Here is a 12,743-nt window from a genome sequence, read left to right on the forward strand (position 1 = left end):
TAGCGTTTTTTCGAATTTGAAATATTTTTTATTTGTGTTTTTGATTTTGTATATCGGAATATTGCCCGAATTTAGAAATATCATCAGGTCCACTGAAAAGGAGCAAGCTTCGTTAATGCCAAACACAAAGGCATTATAACGGTAGCGCCATTTGGGTATTGAACACAAAACACGAACCGTATTATTGCGAGACCAGCACTCGAACCACTCGGCTCCCGAGTCCAATATATATAAGATCAATAAGTTGAAGTTTATTTTCGATAAGGTAATAATGGATTACAAAATTACTGCCTATTACTACTTTGGATTACTGCACAAAGTGTTAAAATCTCTTTGCTCTGTCTGTGCCATTTTCTTCTTTTAATTCTATTGTTACCATGTCTTCGTTCATAAATTTTTTGTCTTCCCTTATTCGCTTTTCAACCTCAAACTGTCTCATGATCTCATCCTTGTGTCCACATAATTCTATTCTTTTCTCATAACTTGTCCTTAATGGCTGTGTCTATTGTAAATTTTAGCTTCCTCAAAAACTCGGCATCAGGTTGCTCTGATTTATCGTCAATTATTGCTTGCAAATCTTTGATAGTCATAATTTTTACAACTTTCACGTCAATCATATACTTCACCAATGCAACAGTTAGTGTATTTCAACGTGTTTATTTACATATTTTTCTTTCGACTTATGATTACAGAATAGCAGTAATAGCTCCGTTCTGACCAGAAGACCTTTCTAGATACACAGGAAATTATTTGGTGTTGGGTTGGAAATCAGTGAGGTGCAACTCAGCAGCAACGGCGAAAATTGAGTTAAGCTGTTTCTAGTATGTCCCACTCTGCATATGAAATAAACTGGTGTATTTTACTCAAAAAGTATGGCCAATTTCGACAATGTCAGTAAGTTACAGTTGTGACTAGTTCTAGTTCAATCTTTTGGTCCATGCCACTGTATAATGTATTCCTGGAAGAATAATTTGCAGACACTTTTGTTAAATCATAAAAACTTTTAGATTATATACTTTTAATAAAACGTAACATAATACACAACAAAAGTAAACACGTTGATCCATATATCTGACAGTCCTAAAGGTATATTTATAGATTTCAAAATTTGAAAAATATCTAAATGTAGCAAAAACGCATTTTACAAAGAGCCATGTTAATCCCAGACTTATACCCATTGTTAGAAAATACATGATGCTGAGGCAGTATTAGACAATTACTACCAAGCTAAGAGTAGCCAGCTGAAATTAACAGATTTCTATGTGCATTTCAAAACACTGATGTGAAATGGTGAATCTTAGCTTTGTACCGTATTACATTCTATGGTATTATAGCACATATTTGTAGTTTATATACAAAAGATAGGCAACAGAATAGAAAACACGAAGCCAGTTTAGTGAAGTACAAATCATATCGCAAAGAATAGTCCTGCAACAACGCATACATACTTTTTCATTTATAGTGCCTACAACAGTCATGCCATAAACCTTGCATATTACATTGAAACTACCGCAAATTGCTGGAATATTGTGAATCAAACAAATTCATGCAACACATGTGAAGATGAAAATAGTTGGCAAATGCTTAGCTAACACAATTAAATCAAACTGATTGTCAACAAAACATCGTGCAAATCCCAGTGAAGTTCCAACTCAAAGTGATGAATTCAGAGGCATTACATGCAAATTCTGAGAATATCAAGCTGCACTTAAAATTTTGTTTTAAAGAACAACAAAAAAACTTCCACAACAACAAGAACACTACAAACGGCTCATAAAAATTGTCCAAATCTTAACATTTTTAGTTAAGATTTAGCAGTGAACGTAGCAAGCAGTGATAAAATCTGTAATCCGTACCAAAAAAAATTCATTTCTATGTCTATTTTACGGACACTAAAACATACATTTTGTACTATTTAGTAAGAAATTCATGCCACATAAAAGGTGTAAACACAGCGCTGCTATAGTATGACTTACTGTAAGTAAAAGCACCGATAACTTTTGAGGCAAGAACAGAACTGTACTAGAGAATTCAAGACTTATGAAAATATATGGCAATGACATCTTGATGAATCAGAAAAACTGTCGCCAAATAACGCTATGGTTGCTAAGTGCATAAATTACATCAGTTCATTATTTCAATATTATTAGAAAAATAGACATAATATAATACCACTGAAAAAGGCCAATATAATCTGACAATTATGCTACCAATTAGCACCAATAACAATGCATTATATCAAATATCACAATTGTGTAAAATACAGCAGCCTTGAAACAAGCATTTCTGTGCATATATAAAATGCTTTTCACAATAAAAACTTTCATAAAGTGAAAAAAATAAAAGGTCACAGAAGTGTTACTTATGTACAAACATATAACTTAGCACCAAGTTTAAATGTCAGACTATAAAAATAAACACAAGAAAATTAAGCAGTTAAATCATAATTTGTAAAAATTCAAAGACATTTCCAACCGCGATTGCAAACATGGGTCAGGTAAAAAATTAACAGATTATTTTCATAAACACTTTAATGCCGGAAAACTGACAACAATCACGACTCCTATACCTCGATCCCATAAGCCTGCCTGGCACTGCTTCGCGCATATTGTGGCTTTGGATAGTTATTGTGTGGATCAATTGGAGGCGGTGATCTTTTAAAATCAAAGACGAGTAAAATGTAGATAAATATTTCTTTTGGCATAAGTTTACACTTTTTTACTCAGAAACAAAGAAATTAACTTTTCATTACAACGGAGGTAAATATATTATACTAACAAGCTTAAGGTAAAATAAGTTTCTTCCATATCTGTGTACCTGTTTGGTGATTTCTTGGCATATTGAGTGGGAGGAGCAGCAGGACCGTGTTGTGGAACATACCTGCTGAAAGGTTGATCATCAGTGGGGACTGGACGATGCTGTTGCATACCTAAAGCAATTGTAGCACTGATAATAATTATTTAAGTTTTAAAAACTAAAAACACAAACTGTGATTAATAATAGTGTAGACAACCAGCATAAAGTTTAATTGATTTCAATCATAAAAATTGGTCTTGAAAATATTTGACTATAAACTGCAAAAGGCAATTTGCATTTAACATCATTCTAAGCCAGGGATGTCCAACCTGCGGTCCGCCTGAGATTTTTGTGCGGCCCGCTAGTCATTTTCACTTCAAATGTAGTTATTTGAACTTTGAATCTTAGCCTAATTAAAATGTACCAGTCAGCTTTTAGGGGTGCAGTAATAGTATAGTATGGGAGCAACAGGATTATATATGACTATAAGACTCGACTTTCTTTCTAGGTGTGTGTTATTTGCTCCTATTTTCAAAGATGAAATTAATGGTTTTTAATTGTTTCTTTATGTACCCATTTTTCTTGAAATTTAATAGGTTCTGCGGCCCATTGAATTATTTTAAGTGACAATGCGGCCCACTATAATAAAAGATTGGACATCCCTGTTCTAAGCTATACATTGGCAGGACAAGCAAACTAGTCTAGTACACAATAGAAATTTTATCATACTTCGTTTAAAGCTTGGTCTTCTTGAGTATCGTTTGCTAGGTTTTCGTTCAAAGTTTACAGATTTTCTTGGTCCGCGATTACGAGTAATTTCAAATTCCGTTCTAACACTGGGTCGAAATCTTTATGAAATATTACAAAATAGAGCTTAACTGAAACATAAGTTACACTAAAAATTTAACAAGACTAAATTTAAATTTAAGAAAAGCAATACACCAAAATTAACTATAACCTTGAACCAAGCCGAAGCATTTGCTGCCTTTGTGCATTAGGAACATTAGATTTTAGCCGGAAGAAAGCATGGTGCTCTACAGCACATTTCCATAAATGTTTACATGCCTTTGGATGGTCTAGTCGAAAAACGAATGTGTGCTCTTGCTCCACCCCCTAGAAAGCAAATCGGTAATTAGTAACTCATAACTAATAATCTTAATTGGTTTGGTAAAAATAACTATTTCGTAGTACACATGCTAAGTACTACAACTTGCTATGCATGATATGATCACAACCTGAACTGTACTCACTCTATCATCATCCTCTGTGACTACCAACAATAATCGTTTCCCTTTAAAATCAAGTCTTTTAATCTTTGGCCAAAAAAATAGTCCAATTTTTTGGTCTCCTTCAAATACCAAGACACCAGTTGGTGTTAAACCTAAGCTATAATCATTGCCATCTTTACCCTGTAACAAAAAAAGGACTTTTTTTGTCGGTTATTAAGCAACAATGGTTCCACATTTTGATGCATTAAATCAGCCAGATTGCAACTATGAATATTACTTTCATTAACACGATAAAAGCAAATAACAATTTGATTTAACAACAACCACAAGAAACATTTTAGGACAGACATGTAACAATGTTTCAAGCTTTATCTATGAAGAATTTACAACTTCAAAGGTAAATCCAGTTTTTATCCAAGTGTAACTATTTTATGTTTACTGTGGCTTGTATTGTATACAAACTTAGAACATTCTTTACTTTTAGGAATGCATACTTCTGAAAAAAGTCAATGTATTCAATCAAAGACACTTGAGTCCTGTTCCAAAAATACTAAAACACTTACACAATAAAATATTGTTTTAAAAACCCAGCTCTGTCATAATTGCCTTATAATCTCATTCCAGAAACATACAAATCTTGTATTCCTTAGCAAGCACGATTAAAATTGACAATTATGGCAATATTGTCATGAAAGCGTCACAACAATCCAAAACTGCAGCATTCTTTGTTGCATCATGCACCAAAAACGTTTGTTTTAACTCCAACAATTGCTTTTACCTTCACTTGATGCATGTCCACACCATACATTTCCCTCCACTTTGCAATGTTCAGGTAATTTAACTCTGCATCAGCGGGTGACTGCCCTCTGCATAAAAAAAACTGGCTGTATAAAAATTAATAAAAGATTCCCTCATTTGTATAAGAGTTGCAGCAGAGCATGCACATTACATCATCATCATATTACATCATCGTGCATTGGTGTATACCGCTATTTGAAAACAAAATTATCAGTAAACATATATACTTTCCACATTGAATAATACTTTACCAACTAACTAAACACAAGTAAGAACAAGGCGTAAAAATACACAGTAAACTTATACTTACTTGCATTTTTTGTAGGCTTCAATAGCAGCGATTTCAAATGTTTCAGACTGATCAGGGACAAATCGAAACTCAGAAATGAAATAAGGATTATGGACTTCAGGATCATAATCTCCGAGTTCAGCTGTGGAAAGTTTCTTATATGATAAAAACTCAAATAATCTAATGCAGCACATTGTACAAACTGAATTTAGTATAGTGTATGTTATGGAGAAAGTCTGTCTACAAAAGTATCTGATCTAATCATCTTCTGCCAAAAATAAAGCCACGCCAGTGACATTTTTTCGGCACATCGTGATGTCAGTATTAATGCGCTGTGCGCATACATAACAACTTTCAAGCCAAAAATTGGTATCATTTTCATTTTTTGATGCATTTAGTGCAGTTGTAGATAGTATGTTAATTTTCTACTTGCCAATTTTCATTTTTTTACTTGCGATTATTTTTTGACCTAAAAAACGAAAGTTTTTGAACTAAAAATTGAAAATTTTGACATTAAAAAACTTTTTTTTGACAAATTTTGACGTATGAAGAACTCAAGTAGTTAAATTACGCATTATTGTACAAAAGCTAAATTTATTGTAGTAAAGAAGGGCAAAAATCTGAACACAGACCTAGCCTATTCTGAAAAGGGAAATCAGCTAATTACAAATCATTGCCAAACAAACTGCAACTAAGTTCCAACAAAAACTGTTCAATACATTTGTCTAAACTAAAGATATATGAAGTATCTAAAGCAAAACTGAGGCAAGAGCTGATTCACAATAAGTAGACAATGGGCCATTTACAACAGTATAAATTAGGCTACAAGGTGTACAATGTAAAATAACAAGTTCACCTACAGTGCAACCTCTATGACACCACGACAATGCAGTTTGTAAACAATTTTGACTTGGTAAAAAATTTTGACTCTGTAAACAATTTTGACAATTTTTGACCTAACGCTGTAAATTTGACAATTTTTTGACTTTTTTTGACAAGTCAAAAAATAATCGCCCTACTGATGAGATATTGGTTTATGGTTACGATCTTTAAACCTAGTTTCAATCTTCACAATGGAAGCATCGAAATCAAGGCACAACAAGTTTGCAGCAAGGAAAAAGTGATGCTGACCTGTTTTATTTTTTTTATTTCAGCAGCATCACGAATATGTACCACAAAACCAAACAAGTAAAACAACTAATAGAACACTACTTAAGTCGGAGGCTTTACGTCGACTTGGTATTACTGTGTGAAGAAAGCGGCCAGATATGTGAACAAAGAAAAACTGGCAACATGGCATTTGTGCAAAAAACTTCTTACTCTGCTTATTTGGCACCATGTGACATCTGCCTGTTTCTAACGTTAAAAACTATGCTAAAGAGGATGCAATTTCAGTCACAAGAAAACATTTTGGAAAAATCCACAGCATACAAGAGAAGGAGTCAAAGAGCTGAAAACACTAGAAAAAGTGTGTCAGCCTGCAAGGATAGTTATTTTGAAGGAGTTTACACAAAATTTGTGACATTCATTGAGTGTTGTTTTTATGCTAAACTGGGATACATTTTGAACAGACCTTGTACATAAGAAATGACAAACTACACATTTGCCACATTTTTTTGTCTTGTATATTTGCCATGTGTGATGTATCTTTAATGAGTTAACTATTCAATAGCTTTCATGTAGCTTTGGCATGAAAGGGGGCAAGAGTCTCACTTTGCATGATGTAGAGAAATCTACGATCTAGATGAATTTTTAATTTCAAAAAATCACTCTCATTTTGCATTAAACTAACGAAGCAGTTATATGTGAAAGTGAAATTGCGTGTGGTTAGAAGAGCTTATCAATGCTTGGAATGTAATTTTGTACTTGAAATTTGAGTTATTTCTAAAAGAAATAAGTGACAAAAACTGCACTAAAGGTTAGTGAAATTCCTTGAAAGTATTCTCAATGTGCAAATAGATTGAAACGTTTACGAAACATATATACTATTGTTGCAAGTAATTGCCAATAATCCATATTGGCATTGGCCCATATTGTCATTTTCCCTAAGTGGGAAAGAGCAGAAAACAACACTTGTAATGTGACATAATAACCGTTGATAACTATTGCGATGACCATGAATCGGGCATGAAAAGTATGGCAGTGAAACCGCTTAACCGTTAAAGTGATATCACACGAAGTCCACCAGGAATATCGCTTTAGCAACTCATGTAAAAGTAGGTCATACTCACACACCAAGTTACGATACGCAATTAAGTTTAGGGAAATGTTCGTCAGAAAACAAGTCCAAATAATAAGGACCACTTTAATTGCATTTTAACTCGCCTTTTACATAAAACATTAATAAATAGAAAAATGCTTTATTAGAAAAGACAATTTTTCTGGGAAAATTTTTAAGACTGTCATTGAAAAGAAACGAAAATTTTGCAAAACTGAAAATCAATAGTAAGTAATTACTTGTGAATTGTTAAATAAATCTGCTTTGCCAATAAACACAGCACAGTATTGTCTTAAAACAAGTGCGTGTAAGAAAAATTACATAATTACTTATGGCTATGTGACGTGTAAAATCTGTAATTTATTTTATAAGTTACTTGCAACACTGCATACAATAGGTATATATAACACATATTATTCTAAACACTACAATCTTCTTTCATTTTACATACATAAACCAGTCCATACCAAGACCTTAATCAAATAAGGCTTACTTAAAATAAACTCACAATTTTATCCAAAACCTAACTGAAATAAAAATTTCGACAACTAACACAGCAGAAGCCACACTGGAATCCTGCTAATTGTTTTACCTTAATAAAACCGATTGGACAAAAACATAAAAACATCTTACATTGTAAAGCATACCCAGCCAATTCTGCAGCAACAGCAGGACTGCAGGATAACTTTCCTCTAAGAATATCTTGTTTCAGTTGTAGAAAAAATTGGTACCTATAACACAGTGCCAAATAATCGTTAGTGTAGGAAAATACTGGTAGTTGTTGATCAAAAAATATCAGTTAAGTTGTCCTCATAGGCATGGAAATGCAATATATTGCCAGAGCTGGGCAACCGCTCTTTTAAAGAACTATCGCTCTATCAATGAAAATTAAGAGCGTTTCTGGAGCTTTCGCCCTTCTATAAATGAAAGTGCGCACTTGTTTTGCCGCTCATGCTCCTGCCTTTTACAGAAATTAAAAATATTTTTACTCTGCACACTTTCAAACACTAATCGGATTCGTATTTATCATAATTTAATATTCTTCACTTTCAGACCATACATCTACTAGTTATAAAAATAACGCCAACGTGAAGCAAATTACAACATTATGATGACAAATTGGCTCATTGTTGCCAGCTTTATAAAAAAGCATTTATATCAAACCGTAATTACGTGGTTCTGACGTGCTTAGTGTTGTGTTTTCTATTGTTAAATTTCTTTGGGGAGCAGAAATTGTGCAAGAAAGCAGTTTTATTTTTATTCAATACATAAATTTATAGTCTTACGGCAGTCCAAAAACCTAAATTAAAGAAACTAACCATTTGTATTCATTTTGTGCGTTGACAGCTTTGTTTGTGAAAAAAAGAGCGGCGAGTGAATAATACTCATGGCTCCGTTTCTCTGTTCAAAAAAAGTGCGTTCTCGAAATTGCTCCTAAAAAAACAGCAGCGCGCTTGTGCCAACCTCTGCGTATTGCTACCACACTTCACATTCAACACAGTTTTTTTTCGGACACAGCCAGTATTCAATGCATACAGAGGCGCCTACTTCAAGGATGAGGTGAAAAACAGAGGTTAATGAGATAATCAGCATTTTGGGAGTTATATGGGCGTTACTGACTGGAATCAGCAAAAGAATTAACAAGCAGCATAAAAACCATAAAATAGATGAGTGGTTCCCAACCTGGAGGCCATAGCTCAAAATTTAGGAGGCCACCAACTGAGAATAAGTGCACAAAAAAATCCTGCAAAATATTTCTATCCTATGTAGCCTTATTTCTTATACTAGTTTGGAGAAAATGCCATGATAGCATTGCTAAGCCAACTCTGCATTCAAATGAAATGCTTAGTAGTGACGTCAGAATTGGAATTGTTAATTAATTCAAGATGGGTTAGATTCAAAAGCCTTTTACTTAGATGCAATGTCAAATGAGCATTGGCATTTGCTCAACGATAGCAAAAAGTTTGAGAATTCACTGTATTTTTGATTAATACCTTCATCATTTTTGCTATGGTTAGGTATAAAAGAATACAACTTTGACATGGCCAAGGTTAGATGATGACTAAATGGTCAGGGACTGTGGACTACAGATTGGGACAGCGCATTAAAATAAGGATAACCTTTTTGAAATAACAAGCTAAGCTTAGGTAGGTTAAATTGAGGTTTGGCTGTTTTCGGTATGTTACGCAGTAGATAAATGGATTAATGGGAACACGATAGTTAGTGTTTGAAATATATAAAATGCGTTAACGAGATAATCGGAGTAACAATGGTAAGCTAAAGGCAATGTTCCTAAAACAAAAAACGTGCGAAAGCACATAAGAAAACATAAAAGAGTAAGTGCTTCTTGGACACACTGACATTGCTACCATGCTACCTATGTCATTTCAGACCATGTAAATTTGAAAACTGCCTATGTACTTTAAATTGACTGCAATAATTTTCACATAGTAAATCATCGATAATGACGCTCTTTTCTGCACAGAAGCATTGCATCTATTCTGACTTTTGCGACTTGTCAATAATGCCATATATATTTCTTTGTCAAAGTCAACTTTGTCATCCTAAATCTACTAGCATTTAAATGACTACAGACAACCATGGGATAGGAATTATAGAAAGAGGTCCATGGATACGGATCATATTTGAAAAGTGGGTCATTCTCAAAAAATATTGGGAACCACTAATATTGATAAAAATGAACAACAACAATGTTAAAGCTAAAGCCTAACAACACACATAATCCAGCCTAGATGACCAATGTATAACAGTTTACTAGTTTAAGTCTAGGATAACATGTTACATAAATAAAGCATCTTAGTGTGGTGTACATATCAACAGCTTTAAGACACTAAATTTTTGCACAAAACTTTTAAAGAAATAACTTTACTTTACTTAAAAAAGAAATAATACACTTAAATGTTTGAAAGCCCCCAATTAATTTCAAGTCTATGCGGTTATGACTGCATTTACTTACCGTGTTAGTTCTTCTTGTAAAAGATTTGGTTCAGAAGAATAAAACTTTACTCTGAAGTGAAATGTATATGGAGGGCCAATCTTAACCTGATGAGTTATCCGTTTCGTCTTGTCCAGCCAATGAGGGACCTAATATCAAAAGTTTCAAAATGTGAACCAGTATACTAGAGTTTAATATTCCAGAACACAACAGAAAGCATTTTCAAAATGTAATGGATAAGTGTATCCTATACAGCGAGAACTAGTATATTAAAAAGGTAAGTTATCCACTGAAACTTTAATGAATGCGCCTAAACAAATAAAAAAAGAACACCAGACGTATCATATGTAAATGCTAAAAAGTTAGCTAAGGTACAATTACTACTTTGATATGTTTCTTTTTATTGCCTGACCAACAACGTAATCAGTGGAAAAAAGTATTTAAATAAATAAAATTAAAAATAAGTAAATATACAACTTTAGCATAATTACCTGATTTGCATCCATAAACTGCAACCCAAAATAATCAACTTCAATTAAATCTAAATGGTATGATATGACTTGTTGGTACAAAACTTCACCAATTGCTTTTCTCTGCAAGAAAAAATAGCAGGTAAGCAAAATATAAATACAATAACCATATGCAACTTCTATTTGAACTACAGCAAATCAAATTGATAATTAATTATTCTTATGCAAGCAGTGGTGGAGCCAAGTAGTAGTCAAAAGGGCCAACGATCACTCAGGTTCATGCCAAAATAAACTTCTGACGTCAGCTAGAGACCACTTTTCTGCGACAAGACCGCATGGGAAAATTTTCTTAAACATAGGATTCGTAGTTTGGGAGGTTTGCCTATCACATTAACATATCCTGTAACATTGGCAATGGCCAACGTCAGAAAGATTCTTCTCCGAAATGAAATTTATGAAAATAGCGCAAGGATCTACAATGAGAAAAGTTCGATCCAGGTAACTATGATCACTTCTAATTAAGAGAACGCCATTCCATTGAACAACATTGTAGATAAATTTGTTTCTGCAAAATGTGGTCGTCAAACATTTTCATAAAATGATATACCATATTCGTATATACCAGTACAAAATCTCTCTTTTTAAGACAAAAATAATTTGGCCAGCATATAAGACTATCAGAAAAAACGATGATTGCGATGCAATGCATAAAATCACAATTTGCGTAACAGTAATTGAAGGCATACACACTTGTAATATCTGCAGTACATTTCAAATCTTGTAGATTTGGGCGACAACACTATGCGGCTAAAAGACTTGTAACTGTGCCAAATCACCACATTCAGTAGAACCCTGGTTAATCTGCATTGACCTGCAAATCTGGTTAATTGCCTACAATTGATTGATAGGTGATGGATACAAATACCTACAAATTCTGCATGATGGTCTAATGCACTAATGCTACACATCTGCCATCAAAAGCTACCTTTTCTTTTTTTTTCAGTAGCTAATAGCAACCAAAACGATTAACTGGTAGAACTAGATACGTAAGGAGCATATTTTGCCATAAGTGTTGAATGCATCCATTCACTATTACAAGAAGCATCTGAGCTGCACTTATTAACGCGAACAATAATGCGCAATTTGGATGACGATTTGTATAATGTTTACATTTAACATCCAGAAGTGGCTCGTTAGTGCTCCAAGTTAACCGAGCTAATAGAAAAAACACTGAAACCATCACTCAGCCCAAAGTTACTTAATTACAGGACGCAATATCTGGCCCATTATATTTTGCTTGAGGTCCCACACTTTGCCGACCACTGCCATACGCAATTACATTAGTATACAAATGAACTTGCAGACAATCCGTGTTTTTTAAAAATACAACATATATATAACAAATGATTTGCAACTTTTTTATAGCATATAGAAACATTATTTTCTAAAGATAATACTTACAGGAACATCCACTGACACATCGGTTCCATCAAGCAGTACAACACGAGCAGTAATAATAGATTTTCCTCGTTTACCATCTGGTGCTGGAATATGAATACCTGATTCTGAAATACCACGACTGGTTGATGCTGGCTTTGGTCGCCTTCTACCACGTCTGCTAAATGTTCTTCGCAATAGACGAAGCATGATACATTCAGTCACTTATTACCAGCAAACTTAAAGCAAAACACTGACCACTCGTGTTTTACAATGCCTTTAAAAGTAATATATATATAAAGATACACAGTCGAATCCGGTTAATTGCATTCTGGATAATTGCATAATCCGTTTTATCGCATAAAGAGCGCAATCCTAAACCATAGTCTATCATTTGTAAATATAATACTTCGGTTTATCGCATAGCGGTTTATTGCATAATCCGCATAGTTGAATAAAAATGAAGTTGATTTATTCAATTATTCAAAAGTTTTTAAAAGATAAAATTGAAAACAACATGCACTGGGAGTACACACGCAATGCGTAAGCT

General features: G+C 33.6%; 1 protein-coding gene across 1 annotated transcript; it reads right to left on the bottom strand.

Moving 5' to 3' along the window:
* Positions 1-1,426: 1,426 nt before the first annotated feature.
* LOC143450277 (band 4.1-like protein 5) lies at positions 1,427-12,497 on the bottom strand. Its single transcript, XM_076950759.1, has 11 exons — positions 12,218-12,497; positions 10,778-10,879; positions 10,308-10,435; positions 7,964-8,061; positions 5,134-5,254; positions 4,804-4,891; positions 4,047-4,205; positions 3,755-3,909; positions 3,526-3,644; positions 2,818-2,929; positions 1,427-2,654 (listed from the first exon to the last, which is right to left on the bottom strand). The coding sequence occupies exons 1-11, from the start codon at positions 12,401-12,403 to the stop codon at positions 2,564-2,566; spliced, it is 1,359 nt and encodes a 452-aa protein (XP_076806874.1). The 5' UTR covers positions 12,404-12,497; the 3' UTR covers positions 1,427-2,563.
* Positions 12,498-12,743: the final 246 nt, after the last annotated feature.

Source organism: Clavelina lepadiformis, chromosome 1, assembly GCF_947623445.1.
Source record: "Clavelina lepadiformis chromosome 1, kaClaLepa1.1, whole genome shotgun sequence".
NCBI lineage: Eukaryota > Metazoa > Chordata > Ascidiacea > Aplousobranchia > Clavelinidae > Clavelina > Clavelina lepadiformis.